This window comes from Lynx rufus, unplaced genomic scaffold, assembly GCF_022079265.1.
Source record: "Lynx rufus isolate CCGP_SWC_20201006 ecotype Redwood Valley unplaced genomic scaffold, mLynRuf1.p SCAF_9, whole genome shotgun sequence".
Classification (NCBI taxonomy): Eukaryota; Metazoa; Chordata; class Mammalia; order Carnivora; family Felidae; genus Lynx; species Lynx rufus.
This window is the reverse complement of record NW_025814897.1, coordinates 104,446,812-104,465,270: the sequence shown is the minus strand read 5'-3', so window position 1 is coordinate 104,465,270 and position 18,459 is coordinate 104,446,812. Positions and strand designations below refer to the sequence as shown.

Below are 18,459 nucleotides of genomic sequence, written 5' to 3'. Positions count from 1 at the left end.
ATCTCAACCAAGTCTTTTATTGCTCTGAGTTTTTTATCTGTGAATGGTAATAACACCACTCACCTTATGACTTTTACGGGCACTGGAAGACATCACATATGGAAGGTTTCTAGCACAATACTGAGCACATACCAGTGGCTCATAAATGTCAGTTTCCCTATCACCTTGCTGTAAAGATGTGACGGCTAAAAGAGTGACTTCTCTTCGCAGGAAGTCCTCGCACTAAAGGCTACGTCAGTAAGGTCAGCCACAGAGCACGATGATGATCTGGGTTCCGTAAACTGCTCCATCACATACTGGTCACCAAGCCTTACACAACTGGTTTAACATCTCTGAGCCTCAATTTCCCTATCCACAAAATAGATAGAATAGCATCTACCAATGCTTTTGTGAGGACGGAATAATATTTTAAAGTTCCTTATGCAATGAATAGCACATAGTTACAACTCAATAAAAGGGGCCGTACATAAGATCTAGCCAACTTCTCTACAGCTTTAACCTGGATATAAGTACCTTTAAACAGGAAAGGGGGGAAAAAAGAAGAAAAACAAAAAAACAAAAACAAACAAACAAAAAAGGTACGGGACTTTTAGAGTTAAATGCAACCTTACAGATTCTACCATCAAATTCTGTCACTGAGAGAGGGGCAAATCAAGGCCCACAGCCAAACAATGAGTTACTGATGGCCAGGAGTAGAACCCAGGTTTCTTGATTTCCATCTTCCCACGCAGAGTCTTTCCCACTGTGCTGTGCTGTTTCCAAAAATATAACATCACAACATCAATTACAACAGCACAAGCTTTAGTCCAGTGAGAGAGCCCAAGGAAGAAGCCACCATCATGGGTGATCCGGAGTCATGGGACATTGGAACTTCCAACCAGCTTCTCCAAAAGGGGGTCTAACTGATCCCGGGGAAACCCCCTGTCCCTTCTGACACAGCCAGTCTCTCTCAGGCTGAGGCCTCAGGAGTCCCAAGGCCAAGGAAAGCACGCAGCGTCCTTTATCTTGGGCCCACATGACTGAGCACAGCTGAGAAAAGAACTTGGGCATCTTTATCAGAGAATCAAGGCGTGTGGTAATAGGAACGTTGCAGTAGCTACATCGGCCGCAGAAGGAACAGTGAGAACCACGAGTTCGGCCGCTCACTTCCTCTCCCCCACCCCCAGCCCCATGATGCCTCTCCCACCAGGAGATGGGACGTGGGCCAGCGGGCAGCACTGACACAGAGCCGTGTATCTAGCACCCATCCCTGCCTCTCAAATGTGCCCCACAGTCTCGTGAGGGCTGCCAGGACCATGACCTCCTCTCTGCAGAGTGGGAGTGTTCAGGGGCCCGGCACGCAGCATGAAGGGGCTTTTGCTGTACTTCCTCTTACTCAGCATTCACTGCCTTTCTCTCAACTGCCTTCTCCATCATTCTCCGTCTATCTGATGTGGGTCCCTTCCGTTAGCTTCTTGAATAAAAAGCATTTGCCACCCATAGAGTCCCTACCAGATGCTGGGTGGCCACAACACCCTAGAGGTTATCCAAGGGCTCCCAGCCACTGCTTGGCAGAGTCTGGGCTCGAACTTCGCTTGTCTGTCCTAAGCCCTTGTTACCCCCCTGCACCTTCCCAAAGCGGCCCATCCCGAGAGTGACCAGGAGCCAAGGAGAGCAGCAGCCCAGCCCTGCGGAAAGCTGGGCACTTGTCTGCACTAAGCCTGGGCTTTCTCGCCAAGTAAGGAGCTTAGCTTTCCAGTGCAGCTTTGTGGAACCCCAGGACACTTCAGATGAGCTTCAGAAACCAGCCAGGGAAGCCAGGGAGGGGGGAGGCAGGCAGGTGGGCCCTTCCCCACTCTTAAATCTGTGTAGCTTCCCTTCTGTCTGCTTTATACACTGGGGCTGAATGTAACACTTCATTCGAAGAAAGTCCTGTTGTCAACAGAGCAAAGAAAAGAAGAAAAAAGGAAGTAAGCAAGCAAACAACCCAGCAAGCTTAGCTAACCAAGAAACCACTGCTGTAAACAAATGGATGCCTTCTCAAGAAGAGGGGAAGGGGGGCGCCTGGGTGGCTCAGTCGTTGAGCGTCCCACTTCAGCTCAGGACCTGATCTCGTGGTTGTCAGTTCGAGCCCCGCATTGGGCTCACTGCTGTCAGCTTGTCAGCAGGGAACCCGCTTTGGATCCTCTGTCCCCCTCTCTCTGTGCCTCGCCCACTTACACTCTCTCAAAAACAAACAAACATTAAAAAAAAAGAGAAAAAAAATCCCACTGCTCCTTTTCCACGTACAAACTTTCATTTTCATTTTATTTATTTTATAAAAATAAGTCACGGGGATGAAAGGTATGGCATAGGGAATACAGTCACCAGGGTAATTCCGTCGTGTGGTGACACCGTGGTGAGCGCTGCATAACACAGGCTTGTCAAATCACCGTGTCCTACGCCTGAAACTGGTGTAACGTTGTGCGCCCACTATACTTCCGTTAGAGATTTTAAGACAAACAACCTGCTGCAGTCTAAGTTTTTTTTTTTTTTAATTTTTTTTCAATGTTTATTTATTTTTGGGACAGAGAGAGACAGAGCATGAACGGGGGAGGGGCAGAGAGAGAGGGAGACACAGAATCGGAAACAGGCTCCAAGCCCTCAGCCCAGAGCCTGACGCGGGGCTCGAACTCACGGACCGCAAGATCGTGGCCTGGCTGAAGTCGGACGCTTAACCGACTGCGCCACCCAGGCGCCCCTGCAGTCTAAGTTTAAATCACCGGCAATTCCTCGAGGATCCTACAAATCAGAGCAGCAAGACAGAAGGACGGGACAAAGGAAGGAAAAGGGAGCCATCGCGGATGCCGATGACGCCCATTTACTCCTCGGGGGTCCCCGGACAAGACGGAAGACCCCGGAGCTCTCGGGAACATTCTGGGGTGAGGGAAAGGCACCAGCAAGCAGTCTGGGCTGCGAAGGGACATCTGGTCCTTAACGGCCGGCAGCGGGGGTATTAAAGGATTGTGGCTGGCGGAGGCGGGGCCCTCGTGGCACAAGCAGGTGAGCAGGAGTCTGTGCCCCTCCTCCACATGGGAACAGCTCTCTGCTCGAGGCGCATGCGCCTCTTCATAAACCCAGACTTTACCCCAATGAATTCAAAGAGACAGCGCCGTGTGCCCTTCCTCCTCCCTGCTGCCCTCTCCCCCACCTGCCTCCCTCTGCAGCGAGGGTCTGCAGATTCCCAGAGACAACAAACACTACAGCTTACGAGGGTTCCAAGCACGCGCGCGCGCACACACACACACACACACACACACACACACGCCGGTGACACACTGCCCAACGTCTGGTTTTTCCAGTCCCTCTTCTTCAATTAAAAGAGCCACAGATTCTGAGTAAGCAGCTCTCAACAAGTACTCGGCGTTCTCTGCTCCCCACTTAAAGAGTGTGCCTACCCTTCTCTTGACCCCCCACCCCCGTCTCACTCCCACACTGTCCTCCCTGTGAAACAAGGGGACACTTCCCTTTTCACAAGCAGGCTCCACGCTCCGCACAGAGCTTGATCTCTCACGAGTCTGGGATCATGACCTGAACCAAAATCCAGAGTTGGACACTCAACTGACTGAGCCACCCAGGTGCCCCCATTCTGACTTCTTTTTAACTCAAGAGCTAGTTAGAAAGGCATTTTCAATTTCCAAAGCAGGTAAGGAGGGCTACCTCCTCTGGGAGGGCTATTATTGTATTGTTAATTTTATTATGCCATCGTCAGGGAACATAGCCTACTGGACTTAATATTCTGTGCAACTGGACACTTCTTTGTATCATTATACACGGTCAGTATTTTTTAATCTTCCACGTGTGTTTGAAGACACTTTGCATTCTGTTCATTGCATAGAAAAATCATCAAACTTCACCCCCAGGTGCCATGTTAATTCCTACCTGTTTTTGCTTCTCAGGACCTGAGCTAGGTCTGAGAAGGAACAGCAAAAAGGGATGGAAGTTTATGGAAAGAAAAGGAGGAGGGAGGGGTGCCTGTGTGGCTCAGTCGGTTAAGTGTCTGACTTTTGATTTCGGCTCTGGTCGTGACCCCAGGATTGTGGAATTCTCTGTCCCCCTCTCTCTCTCCTTCCCCCTTCCCTCCTTCCTCTCTCTCTCTCTCTTTCTCTCTCAAAATAAATAACTTTAAAAAAAAGAAAAAAGAAAAACAGGAGGGAAAAAAACATCCTCTGTGTAGATGTTGTCTACACAGGTGAGGAATCTGAGGTAGGGAGATTAACTCACCCAGAATCACATGGCTAATATGGAACAAAGACAGGATGGAACCACACCTGGTCCAACCCACCGAGTTCGCAGTGCATTCACTTAGAGAGATGGTAGGGTCTCGTAACCAACTGCCACACCCACACATTCTCCTTCCCACTACAAGGTCCAATCCATTCGCTCATTCATTCACCCAACAGTATTTACTAACAACCAGCATTTATTTGCCACTAGAGATGCAGAGACCAAACTCAGCAGCCCCTGCTCTCCAGGACCTCACTGTCTCCGATGGGAGGCACACAGGTCATTACAACCCCACATGGTGAGTGAGGACAGCACTTAAGACAAGAAGACCGGGTGCCCAACCTCCCTGAATCCAAGGCAGAGCCTGGGGAGGATGGAAGCATATATAATAATGTGTGCAAAGGTGACTCCTTGGGGAAGTTTTGAAAGATGAGTGAATTTACCCAAAGGATACCTCCGGGAAGGCCACTGGAATAAGAAGACCACACCTTTTTCCTGCTTTCTCTCTCATCCCAGGAGCCAAAAATATTGGAAGAGTATCTTCTGCTTCCTCCTGGAGAGTTCATTGGGCTTCTGTTCTTTAGTGATAAGACTTCTTACTGGCCCACGATTTCTTTCTGGAACATTGTTCCTCCCCTACTCCAGCTTTCTGCGCTCTTTTCGGACTTCCTCTCCGTCTCAACCCCGCCACTCAATACCACACAGCCTCCAGTTCTCAGGGACGAGGCATGGAGGGACTAATAACCTCTTCTTCTCTACTCGTCTCTACTTCCTTTCAGCCCCTGTGCCCAAGCCCCCTCCCGTCACGATCCTTCTAGAAAACACTTCACTATGTATTAGGTAACATCTATTGAGCACTCCACAGGAGCTGAGGATTCTTCCGGGACATGCACTTTATACGTACCATCTAATCTCTACAATCTTCTGGGGACCCTCCCCATCTTACAGCTGAGAAAATTAAGGCATAAAGATGTCAAGCAACCTGCTCAAGATGGGACAGACGGTGCGTGCCGGAGCTGGGAGAGCCCGGGCAGCCGGCTGCTGAGCCCTTGCTGTCTACCACCCCGGGGGAATGCCTCCAACGGCAGCCGCACGCCAGCGGCTGCACTGGCCACTGGAAACACGCTTCCAAAGCATGAAAACACACGAGCTGAACAAACGGACAAGGTCATGGAAACAAGGAACACCTGAGAAGCGGACACAGGCCAGGGCAGGCTAAGAAAGCAAGACACCTAACTGCAACGGGGTGTCCTGGATGGGACCCCAGATCAGGAAAAGGGCCGTTCATGGGAAAATGAGTGGAATCCATATCAAGTCTGGAGTTCAGAGAATAGGAACGTGCCAACATCAGGATCGTTAAAGCATCCCTCGGTTGTGACAAACGTACCATCATAGTGGAAGGTGTCAACAAGGGAGGAAACCGGGTGGGGGTGGACAGGAACTCCCTGTGCTGCCTTTGTGGCTTTTCTGTAAGTCTAAAATTCGTCCAAAATCAAAAGGATGTGTTCCACTGATCTCCTTTAGGTTGAACTGCATTTACAGCAGCCCTCCCGTCCGGCAGTGGGACGTTGCCATGGAAACGGCCCAATGCCAGAAAGCAGGCTGGCCTGACGGTGGAGAGTGGTCAGGGCAGGGAGCTGAAGAGGCCGGGTATTAAAGCAGCTGCAGATAAGGTCCCTCAGGGACTACAGAATCTCCAAGTAAGCTCATCTGCAGAACGTCCCCATTTGCTCACTGGACAGTGTGGTTTGCGGCCTTCCCCACCGTGAGCCGGGCCGTGGAAGTGCAGGGGGAACAAGGCCTGCATGATCTGTGCTCCCTCACACAGCAGACAAGGATGGGGCAGGCGGCTTCTGAAACCCTGGGCCGCTGCTGTCACACATCAACCAAGATAAACAGTTTGTGGAGTGGTAAATGCTGTCAGCTCAAGGTCTGGGGGCTTCCCTGTGGTGGTGACACTGGAACTGAGTGTTGAGAGACTCCCAAGATTTGGGGGCACCTGGGTGTCCCAGTCAGTTAAGCGTCCAGCTCTTGGTTTCAGCTCAGGTCATGATCTCATGGTTTGTGACTGCAAGCCCCGTGTCAGGCTCTGTGCTGACAGCATGGAGCCTGCTTGGGATTCTCTCTCTCCCTCTCTCTCTGCCCTTCCCCTGCTCACTCACTCTTTCTTTCTCTCAAAAATAAATACATAAACAAACTTTTAAAAATTTTTTTAAAAAGAGAGAGATGTTATTAGATTTTGCCAGAGGAAAAATGGGGTAGCTAGATTTTCACCATGGCACCCACATCTTCTCCTTCATTGTCTTTCTGAACGGGGCAATCCTCCATGATGTAGTGGGCTAAGGGTTTAGGAATAGCTAGGAGCCTTGGAATTCAGCCACCCTTGTCCTTGAAGATGGAACCAGTGACTTCTGGCATCATTAGCAAATTCACAGGCTCTCGGAGTAAATGCTGCCCAACTCCACCCCACAGGGAATAGAGAGGGAAGAGTAAGTCCCAACGATGGGCAAGGGATGTGGGAGGGCCAAGCTGTCGATTAGTCAATAATCAGTCGGAACATTTACTAGATAACTACCATGCAGAGTTCGGGGCACTGGGGCCCCAGAGGAATACCCTTTCTGTCACTGCATCAGGCTGTGTGCATTGTAGATGGGCAGACGATCAAATAAAGTGCAGGGAGATATAAAAAAAAAAAAAAAAAAAAGCAAGACAGACATGTTCGATCTTGATCCCAACTTTTCCCAGCTGGGGATCTCCATCAAATCTGAGCCTCGATTTCCTTACCTGTGAAATGGGAATAATGTAAAACAGCACCTTGCCTTGCGTGGTTGAAGGGATTAGAGACAACGAATGCAAGGCACCTAACACAGGTCCCATCAAATAGTATGTAGCTGCTCAATAAATGATCAATTTTACTGCAGTTGATGACACAGTGACAACAAGGAATAGAACCATCACTCCTTTTTTTTTTAAGATTTTATTTTTAAGTAATCTCTACACCCAACGTGAGGCTTGAACTCACAACCCCAAGATAAAGAGTCACAAGCTCTACAGACTGAGCCAGCCATGTGTCCCCAGAATCATCGATCTTAAGGACAATAGAACTTAACGAGACAAAGAGTCCAACTCTTGAAAAAACAAAGGAAGGTGGTTTCAAGCCTACTCCATGGTGACAAAAACCCCATGAACCTAACAGCAGAAAGGTATTTGCTGCAAAGCGATATACAGCCCTTTATGCACAGCTGGAATGAGGGAGAATACTCTAGGCTGCAGTCAGGGAGGGAAGTGGAAAGAATGCGTTTTGGAAGATGGGTAGGAATTTTGACAGTAGGAGAAGGGAGAGAGAGCACCCTGGCTTCTGCCAGGCCCCGGTCTCCCCCCTCACTCACAGGAACAAAAATAAAACTAATCCCCTTCCCTCGTCCAAGCGTTTTCTCTTCTGGCCTCAGCCTGATGAGTCCATAATCCCTGCTCAATCCCCTGTTAACTCATCTCGGCCTGGCCTCCCAGTCTGCTCCAGCTAAATCGCTCTCCCGGGGGTGAATCCTCCCAGGAAGAAATCACAGACCAGTGAGAAATCTTATCACTAAAGTACAGAATCTCAACGAAAAGGGTCTTAAGTTGAATCTCAGTGAAGAGATTCTCAAGTCAGGATGTTAAGATTTGGTTAGGATCCAAAGCACCTGGCACATAGCAGGGGCCAGTATCTATGCAGTAAACGAATTGAGCTTTAAGGGGAAGTACAGCCCCATGATTCTGAGGGGTTATACTCTGACCCTTAACATCAGGACCTCTGATCCCACAGAGATCCAGACTGTCAAAAGCAGCAGGAGGCCAAGGAGCCCTTCAGGATGCAGCGAGAGACAAGACAGAACTGAATGAATAAAAAGTTACTCTGGCCTTTTAGAGTCCCAGGTGGTTGATTTCATTCGTGCATCCCTATTAGCACTTGCCTTGGAGGGGCCGGTGTACCCCAAGTTCTTTCTAGTCCTCCGTACACCAACTCCAGGGGGTCCAAAGTTCTTGCCCTCTTTTCCCTACCCTACATCACTGGCTTCTCTGCTATCATTATCTACCTTTAATTTGAGAGTTGTTTCATACATGACCATTTACTCTTTAAGACCAGAACCTTGTGTAGTAATTCTGCATAACATGCTATCCAGCAGGAAGAGGTCAGAAAGGAGGATCGGCACACCCAGCACAGGAAAGTCCCAAAGCGCTTATCGTGGTGAAATAGTGGAGCACTCGCCAATGAGACAGTGGCTGAGAAAATCCAGGATCCCTGCCTCTCAGGAGACTCTACGTGCCTTGAAGAGATCGGACTCGATCTTAACGAGACCTGAGCTCAAGCATCACTTCTGGGAAACACCCTGCACCCCCTAGTGTCTTGTCCCCAGAGGCCAGTCGACAGGGTCTTCCCACAGTAGCTTCTAACACAAGGATGGTATCATCATTTTCCGTTTCTTGTGCGTCTCCCTATCTGACTGTGAACTTCTAAGGTCCAGGAATAGGTGGTAATCACCATCATAACCCGGCACCTAAGGCGGGGCTTGGGCCATAGTAGGTGCTCAGTCAATGTTTGCTGAATGAAAAGAGAGCCGGGCAAGAGGTCCCCGGATGGGAATTGTGTGGACTCAGTAGATCCAAAGTTCAGCTAGTGAGAAGTCAGCTTGTGAGACGGGCTGGGGGTGGACCCTGTGCATTCCTGGTATGCCTGTCCTACTCCCTGAAGAGGCAGGCTGCTGACGAGGCCTACCAGGAGGAGCAATGCAAGAGAAGAGTCAGGTCTTGTGACCATGGCCTCGGGAAGGTGTGCCCCTTCAGTGTGGATGCTGCTCCCGGCAGGTCAAGTTGGGGGGTCAAGTTGGGGGAACGCACAGGCACAACGGTGGGTGATTGTCTTGGATTATTTCATTCAACCTCCACGATGGCTCTATGGGGAACGCATGATGACCCACTTGACAGGTGCAACTCTGAGACCTTGGTCCTGGAAACCCAAGAGCCTCATGGTGCCTAACACAGGTTCCCACACAACAAAGCATTTTAGAGAACCATGTATCAGCAAGGTGGATGAGGGCCTGAAATCAGTTTGCCTCTCCACCCTCAGAGAGCTGCTCAAACTCCCCACAAGCTTCCTGCCTCGCCCCAGGCTTAAGAGTTCCCAACCTCTCTGGCCACCCCAGTCCGTCCCTGGGCAGCTCTGACTACTGAGAATGCTTTCACGCAGAGAATCCTTATTTTGACCCATCAGCTTCACATCTACTCCTGATACCCACACAGAGGGAGGCTAATCTCCTGCACATGACCGCCCTCCCCCTGTTATCACCTCGCCTCCCCCAAAGGTTTAGAAAGATGCCACAGAGGAGATTACACAGGCTGGTCAGTGTGAAACTGGTTTCATGCGGGGTAACCAACGTTTTTTATTGATGAAAGTAATCAGAGGGATGGTTATCTTGCTGCAGTGACGGCATCTCTCACCCAGAGGTGGGGGGTGGACTAGAAACCAAAACCCACACAAACGTGAACAATGGTCCAGGGGAAAACATCAGTATTGCCAAGAGGGGTTGTGAGATGAACCAAACTTCTTGTTTTACAAAAGGGGAACAGAGAAGCAGAGGGGGTACAAAGGAACACAGCTAGTAAGTGGCAAGGCAACAATCAGAACCTTTGAACCTGCAGCCTGGTCCTCTTTGCTGGGCACCACCAGCCATGCCCCTGCTCCAAAACCTGTGATTTCAGAACAGCACCCCACAAGTGCCCAGTCCCCAGTGTGACTTTTCCCTTCCCCAGAGGTAAAGCCCCGCCCGGACGCTCGGGGAAGCCAGGGGACTTGCTTGGCTTTCCTGGCAAACTGAATTGATGCTCAGAACTCAAGAGTTCTTTGCTATTTGTTGACCGTGGGCTTGACAGGGGCGGTGGGCTATCTTCCTCTGGAAATGGGTTTCCTAACGCACGGAAGGGAGTCGCCTGGGCCTGCTGTTCAGTTCCGCACTGTTTTATGATTGCTGGGAAGATCTTCCAAACCACACTCCTCCTTCCTTTCCAGCGAGCCTCAGGGAAGGAGTATGGTGGAGAGCGTCAGGAGCCTGGGTTCCTCTCCGGGCTGTGCCCTGCCCGGCCCTCGGAACCGCGACACCCCTCCTACCCAAGCTGAGCTCTACTTGCCTCTTGTATAAAAAATAGGGGCAATAAAATCTGCCCTGTCTGTAAAGGCGATATTATGAAGCTTCAGTGACAAAGAGCGGGCAGGAGGCAGGGAGGCTCCCTCCCCGGCTCCCTCCCCAACCCCCCCCCATCTGTAGCTGCCCTTTTTCTTCTCTCACTTCCCCAGCACCCTCACCTCCTCTGCAGCATTATGACCCAGAGCAGGTGAAAGGAGCGCAAAGGTCTTACCCAGGATAAGGGAAGAGAAAGAAAAGCCACTGTAACAGCATCTCAGCAGTGCCTTGAACAAGGCCTGTATTTTTGCCCGAGGAGCTTTTACAGCTCTCAGCCCATTTACCACCTATTCATCCCACATCATACCCTGCATCGTGCAAAGGGCTCTGCGTGCTCTTGCTTTTAGTCCTTACAACCACACACTTCACAGACCTGAAAACTTAGGCTCAGAGGTGGAGGGACAGCCAGTAATCGGTGTAGCCAGGAGGCAACCCCAGTTCTATCCATTCCCAAGCTTCCCAAACTTTCACGTGTTCTTGCATCCCCTGGGGAGATTCGAGAGCAATCAGACTGATTTTGTGGGTGCAGGCAGGGGCTGAAGCCTCGCACTTCTCACAAGCTCCCAAGAAGAGGGACCGCTTTGCGTCCACCAAAGGCTACATTTAAACTTCTATACAGACAGAGCCTGTGTCCCCCAATCCCCAGGGCTGAGCACCGGGCCTGCCCCATAGAATGTACTCGGTAATTATTTGTTACGTGAGTCAATGACTCAAAAACCCAAGCTTTAACCATCCTCTATATCAAGTCCCATTATGTCATTTGATCTCATAGCAAATCTCTAAGGGATGATCATCCCCGTTTGACAGACAAGGAAACACAGGCTCAAAAGACTAAGTAGCTCGGGTTTTACGGCTTTTGTGCAGTAGGACTGGAGGCGGTCTACCTTCATTCAGATCCTTTGCCCTGACCACAGCTGTCCGGAGGATGAGGGAGAAATTAATAATTATAGACCTCAGGGTGGCGGTGCTGGGCCCATCCTGGCACGTGACCAGCTCACAGCTCAGGAGGTCACCCAGGGGCTCTGAGCAGGTCCTGAGGGAGGGGCAGCCGTACTCGGCGCCCCCTCCCCGCCCCCCAAGGGAGACAAGGAGGGTAGGAGGAGGCTGATCCTGGGCATATTGCCAGGTAGCAGGCTGGTAGAGGTGACCCCTGACCTCACAGAGAACTCCTCTGGACTCAAAGAACCCCCACCCGCAGACCCCAGCTCTGAACTGAAACTGTCCAGCTTGGGGGGAGGGGAGGGAGGCATCCAAGGAAATCACAACCCAGGGATGAATCACTGACACCTGACCCCGAAGCGGAGGGGCTGGGGTGGGGAAGGGGCGCGGATGCGGCGGGAGCTCCGGGGGCGCAGGCCTGGCGCGGGGTCCCCCCTCTAGCCCGGATTTGGGGAACATAGGGAAGGCGCTCTCCCGCGCAGCTGCTGCCCCCGGCCCAACAGTTCCCGGGTGCGGCGGGACTCACGGCCTTCAGCTGCTCCAGTCGGTCCTTCATCCTGCTGCCCAGGCGCCCGGAGGCAGGTGAGCCCGTCCCAGGTGAGCGCGTCCCAGGTGAGCGGCCGGAAGTGGCGGGCGGGCGGCCGGCCGGCCGGGTCGGGGCGAAGGAGCTGGAGGGGCAGGCGGAGGCGGGCGGCGGCCGCGGGCTAGGAGGAGCGTCCGAGGCCACGGGAGGCTCCGCCGCGCCGCCCCCTGCGGCCCCGCCGGCGCCGCGCTCTCCAAATCCGGCTCCCGAGCCGGCGCCGGCGCGCAGCGCAGATCCGCCCCGCGGGCCCGCCCCTCACCTGCGCCGCGCCCCGCGCTCCTCCTTAAAGGGCCCTCCGCTCGGGCGGCTCTGGCTCCGGCGCGGGGGGGAGGCCGGGGGAGTCCAGGGAGAAGGGCGGGCCCGAGGGAGACCCCCTCCTTTTCCCCCGACGGCCGCTCGCGGCCTGCACCGGGCTGTGTCGGGCCCGGCCGCACACTGTCCCGGGGACCGAGAACGCTGTGCGCCTAGCAGGTGGGAGGGAGAGCCAGGCGTCCCTCTCCCCCCACACCCCCCCCCCCGCAACCGAGGAAGGGCGCTCCAAGGGACGGAGCTGGCCGTCCGGGGGACTGCGGGATACCGCTGGGGGCGCGTGTTCTTTCCTGGAGGAAATAACCGGGGGTGCGGCGGGGCGGCGGCGAAGACTCTGGATTTGACACTGGTCGCAATCGCGACCCCTCCGGGAAATGGAAGCAGTCCAGCGTTGGAGGCAGCACCTGCCGCTAATAATCTGTACAACTTTGGGGGTTGCGGTTTCTCTAGGGGACTCCGTGTCCGGAGGGGTCTGGTTCGCACCGCACAGAACCGGGGTGTTAAGATCGAGATGTCTGTGTCACGAACTGTTTGTCAAGCTGAAGCCGTCTTCGTTCCTACGAGGTGTGGACTGCCAGGTGGGATGGGTCTACCGAAAAGGTGGGCGGGGTCTTTGCGCCGCCCCTTCCCTCCCTTTCTTCCCTCTTCCCCGTTCATCTTCCTCCTTGGGAACCACCGACCTATCCAGCAGAGGGCGGCGCTCAGTAAGTGGGAGTGGCAGTCCGAAGACTGAATTCTCAAGTCACGACAAGAATGTGCTCTGTGTATTCAGGTTAAAAGGCTGTAAATATTTTCGTAATTCTAACAGAACTTTGCCCTCCTCTGCGATCTTAGTGCGTGCTCCAGGCTGACTTCATCTCCTCCCATAAAGATACGGTCGTAAGCGGTCGGGCTGGATGAACTCTTTCTCGTCCCTGATCCTCCTTTGGGCTACTCTTCCTTCCACCCCGGACGCTCCCTAGGTGGGTTCCCGACGTTAGTAAAGGAAGGCTTCTGCTCCCCCTGGTGGTCCTAAATGGAAAAGGTGAGTAATCGCACACCGTATCTCCCCTTCCCTTAACAAATTTTTGTTAGTGAGCATACATTAGCTGGGTCCCCCTCCTCAGGAAAAGAGTCTCCTGAGGGAAACAGAGATGTGAACAACTCTTTACATTAAAGTCTGGAAAGAGCCATAGGAGTCTGGTATAAGGATCAAGGATGGCCACACCACCTGCCTGAACACATCCAGGGATGGAGCATCCAAGACCTCCTGGTTAAAGAGAATTGTTTTCAAAAAGAAAAAAAATCATGACTCTCAGACAACTATAAAGTGAACACACATCAAAGATTTTATTTGACTCATTAATTAATGAGGGAACGAGTAAAGTGTGAAAAACCTGTTTACAGAAGGACCCAAAAAACAGACACTTACACAGGCCATCAGGAATGCTGAAATGAATACGTTAAATGCAAGGAGGAGATCAATGGCACCTCAATCAGATTTTGTTTGCATCTCCATGGAAAAGAACTATTTGCATTACTAGCAGTTTTCTACGATCTACAGAATTGTAAAATAGTTACAGGACCATAGGAGGCACAGACCATTAATAAAAACAGATAACCCAGTGCTCCTTTGGGCAGCACATATACTAAATATAGATATATGATATAGAGAAGATTAGCATGGCTCCTGCACAAGGATGACACACAAACTCATGAAGCTTCCATATTCCCCCCCCCCCCCCCGCATTGGGCTCTCTGCTGTCAGCACAGAGCCCACTTCAGATCCTCTCCCCTTCTCTCTCTGCCCTTCCCCCACTTGTGCTCTATCTCTCAAAATAAATAAACATACATAAATAAATGCAGATAATCCAGAAAGGCCTACCACACCATCTGACACCCAGTAAGCTTTTTTTTTTCCATTGTAACTGTTTCACAATTTTTCCAGACACTCTCAAGAAAGCATCTTTCCCAATTGAACAGTTCCAACTGTTTAAAAAAAAAAAAAATTTTTTTTTTTTTGCTCTACAAAACAAAAATTTCCCTCCCTATAATTTCCACCACTGTTTATTGTTCCTTGCCTTTGCCCAAACATTAAGAAGTGTAATCTGCCCTTCACAAGATGGGCTTTCCATGAAGGGAGAGTTGCTACGGGGCTGGAGAATGATTGCTGATATATGTAGCCGGGAGGCCCGAGTTGTAGGCAGAGTTTCTGCCACAAAACTTAACACTTAACACCACACAACCTGTTTTCTCATCTGTGAAATAAGGAGGTTGATCAAAACTTGTGGTTTCCAACCTTTCCAAGATCAAGAGTATCCTATAGGCTTTGTTTTCATTGATGGATCTCTTGTTTTAAAAGATTTCATATCCTTCACAAAATATATTTACTGGGGAATCAGAAATTTGGATTCCTCAAACTCAGACGCAGAGAACAGAGTGGTGGTTGCCAGAGGTGGAGGGGTAGGGGGTGGGGAGCAACATGGTGAAGGAGGTCAAAAGATACACACTTCCAGTTATAAGTCCTGGGGGTGTAACATAGAACATGGTGACTAGAGTTAACAAGAATGTACTGTGCATTTGAAAGTCACTAAGATGATAGACTTAAAACTTCTCATCACAGAAAAAAAAATTGTAACTATGTGAGGTGATAGATGTTAACTAAACTTACTGTGGTGATCGTTCTTGCTGTCTCTATATATCTCAAGTCATTATGCTGTAACCTTAAACTAATACCATGTCACGTGTTAATTATATCTCAATAAAACTTGGAAACCAAAAAGAAATTTGATTTCCTATGAGATGATTCCAAGAAAAAATACAATAACCTTTTGGTTAGCCTAGGGAGCCATAACAGAAATGACTGTATCATTTCCCTTAAACTTTTTAAAAATACTGAAAATAGGGCAAAGAGCCCTCTCAACTGCAGGAAGGTACTTAGAGGCATCAAGCTTTCTTTAAAACTTTTGTTAGGCATGAACCCCATTTTGTTTATTTTCTGGTAGCATATTACTATTTGCTCTTCCCTGACAGGCAGAAGTTTGGATTCCACCTGCTAGTGGTATACAAGAAATGAAAAAGTTGGGGCACCTGGGTGGCTCAGTCTGTTAACTGTTGGACTTCGGCTCAGGTCATGATCTCACACTCCGTGAGTTCGAGCCCTACATCAGGCTCTGTGCTGACAGCTCAGAGCACAGAGCCTGCTTCGGATTCTGTGTCTCCCTCTCTCTCTCCCTTCCCCAACTTGTGCTCTGTCTCTCTCTCTCTCTCTCTCTCTCAAAAATCAATAAATGTTAAAAAATTTAATAAAAAATGAAATGAAAAAGTCAAGTAACTGGAATATGGTACCTGGGCAAGGGGAGTCCAGGGGCTGGTGAAAAAGACTCTTGATGTTGAGCCCAAGTGGACTCTAGGGTCTCCACGTAGGTGTGGACGGGGACTTGAGGTTCCAGGCTTAGTCGGAGCCCCAACTGATGTATTTTGATTCTTCTGCCCCACGGTGGAATTTCGTTTCCCATCTGCTGTGTTTTGGTGTAGCTGTTTCCCCGTTAAACAAACAGAGCCCAAATCCACTCAAGTGTTTGCATTTTGGCTATGTGTAAAACCAGCCGACACTCAGTTTCCCCTCTACAGACCAACCAAAGGCTCCTGGCGTTTGGCAACTCCGCTTCCTTCTCTCTCCTCCCTCCGAGCCTACTTCGTTCCCATCGGAGGAAGGGAGTGGGCCTTACCCCTTCTGGACCTCCAGAGCCCACTGCACGACAGGTGACGCCTCTCCATAGGGCAGCTCACGACATGGCAGCTGGTTTCCATCAGAACAGGCAGGCGAGAGGGAGAGATGGAAGCCAAAGCACTTTTGAACCTAATCTCAGCTGTGACGTCATTTAGGCTGTATCTGTTCATTGGAAGTTACTCACTGGGTGCAGCCCACGCTCACGGTGAGGGGATGACACGGTAGAATGAAGACTGGCAGTCCTCTCGATGGCTACCTAGTACATAGTTCAGATCCCAAATCAATGCCAGAGTTAGGCTGCGTCACTTTCTCAGAGCTCTCTGCTCCCCCATGCTCGTCCGGGACACCGCTGGTACGTTCTCCAGGCCTCAGAGTAAAAGTTTCCCCCTCCAGGATGGAGTTAAGTGTCCCTCAAACATGCCTCTGGTGACACCCTGCGCTTTATCGTAGCCCCTACCACGCTATGAATTACCTGGCCACTGGTCTGCCTCGCACGCCTTCTGTAAGCTCTGAGGACAGCAGCCTTGTCTTTTGTCTTCACTGATGTGGACCCAGAGCCAGGCACAGGGCCACAAATGTATCAGGCGTTCGGTTAAGGTTTACCAAATTTAGTGAGCGAATCTTCTTATAATGTGCCTCCATTACGTCTTTCTTCTGATGGAAACTCATCAGTAGCTTCTCATTACAACGAGTAGGGAGTACAGACTCTTCTGGGAATGGTATTCAGGCCTTTGCCCAATCTGGCCCTGGGCCCCATGCCCTCCATGACATGCCCAGCCCCTCATTAGCCTCACCGAATGCCCACCTCCTCTCTGAGCCAGATGCACCAAGGATTTCCCACCTACCTCTGCCTAATAGGCCCTTAATCCTTTTCACGTCTAACAGATCCGTGCCCCTCCTTCAAAACCCAAACCTCACGTGCCCCTGTGGCCCCTCTGCCTGCCTCTGCACAACTTGTTCAGACTTCTTTTTAAAGCACACCCTGGCTCCGTTGTTAAGCGTCCGACTTCGGCTCAGGTCATGATCTTGTGGTTTGTGAGTTCAAGCCCCACAACAGGTTCTGCATTGGCAGTCTGGAGCCTGCTTGTGATTCTCTCTCTCTCTCTTTCTCTCTCTCTCTCTCTCTCCCCCCCCCCCCCGTCTCTCTCTCTCTCTCTCTCTCTCTCTCTCTCTCTGCCCTTCCCCCACTCGCACATGCACACTCTCTCTCAAATAAACTTAAATAAATAAAGCAATAAAGCACGTCCTGTCTTGTCTTGTACCTAGCTGCTTATCCATCTGAGTCCCTGGCTAGCCCATGAGCTTAAGAGCAACAAACCAATGTTATTCACCTCCTAGGGCTACTACGAAGTAGGTAGAATGCAAATATTTGGAGAACAAACCAAAGAATAGTTGGCTACTAACACACAGGCTCCCTGGGGATCCCCCTCTCTTCTCTCTGAGGAAGAAGGAAGATGCTTCCTGAATCCTACCTCTTAAAAGTCCAACTGCAACTCCACGTGTTCTGGAGAATGAGTTCTGTGTCACTGAATTGAGGGTTTAAAATAACATGGTTTTTTTTATCTCACAAAGATGTCTTCTAGCACATCGTTCAGATGTTTTCCTAGTACGAACCTCCCTGTGCCATACACCTATGCCTCTAATTTGACAATATAAACTATTTGAACCTTATAAACTTGCTTTCCTGTTTATACGAAGTCTTCAATCCCTGGAGCCCTAAAGCCCAAAGTGCTACTAAGAAGAGGTTGGTGAAAGACGCCTCCTCCACAGAGGCCTGCTGTTACTTTGAGCTGCAGAAGGCCCATTTGGGGGCACCTGGGCACCAGTTGGTTAAGCAGCCGACTCTGGCTCAGGTCATGATCTCACGGCTCGTGAGTTCGAGCCCCGCGTTGAGCCCCATGTTGGGCTCTGTGCTGATGGCTTGGAGCCTGGAGCCCGCTTCGGATTCTGTGTCTCCCTTTCTCCCTGCCCCTCCCCTGCTCGCACTCTGTCTCTCTCTCTCTCTGTCTCAAAAATAAATAAACGTTAAAATAAATAAATAAATAAATAAATAAATAAATAAATAAATAAATAAATAAACAAATAAATAAAGTAAAATGTTTATAACTAAAAAAAATGAATAAATAAGCCATCTAGCATATTTCTCTGTTCGGATGTTATTTTTTTTCAGCAGGCTCCATGCTATACCGACTGAGCCAGCCAGGTGCCCCTCCATTTGGATATTAGACTAACCATGCTGAATCTTTCATCGTACTTTTAGAGTTTTTCTCCACTCCACCCCCAAGATCTCACAATAATTCAGGGAAGTAGAGTAGGTATTATTCCCCTCGTTTATTATGAAATTAAGTACACAAAAATGAAGGGATCTCCCCCAAACTCCCATAGTACAGTGATAACATGCTGAGATAGCAGCACCATCCCCGTCATATCCCACATTCTGCCTGTTCCGACTG

General features: G+C 50.4%; 1 protein-coding gene and 1 non-coding gene across 3 annotated transcripts in view; one reads left to right on the top strand and one right to left on the bottom strand.

Annotated features, from left to right (window-relative positions):
* STX3 (syntaxin 3) overlaps positions 1-12,233 on the bottom strand; it is a 41,772-nt gene extending 29,539 nt beyond the window's left edge. Inside the window, exon 1 of one of the 2 annotated variants that reach the window (XM_047071604.1) lies at positions 11,929-12,233. In XM_047071604.1, the coding sequence (XP_046927560.1) occupies positions 11,929-11,958 (30 nt within the window). In that variant the 5' untranslated portion in view covers positions 11,959-12,233. The remainder of the gene's footprint in view (positions 1-11,928) is intronic. The other variant, XM_047071602.1, reaches the window with a different exon arrangement.
* A 1,665-nt stretch (positions 12,234-13,898) lies between these two features.
* LOC124506530 (U6 spliceosomal RNA) lies at positions 13,899-14,008 on the top strand. The gene has a single exon (XR_006960789.1). It is a non-coding gene; the product is annotated as a U6 spliceosomal RNA (small nuclear RNA).
* The last annotated feature ends 4,451 nt before the right edge of the window (positions 14,009-18,459 follow it).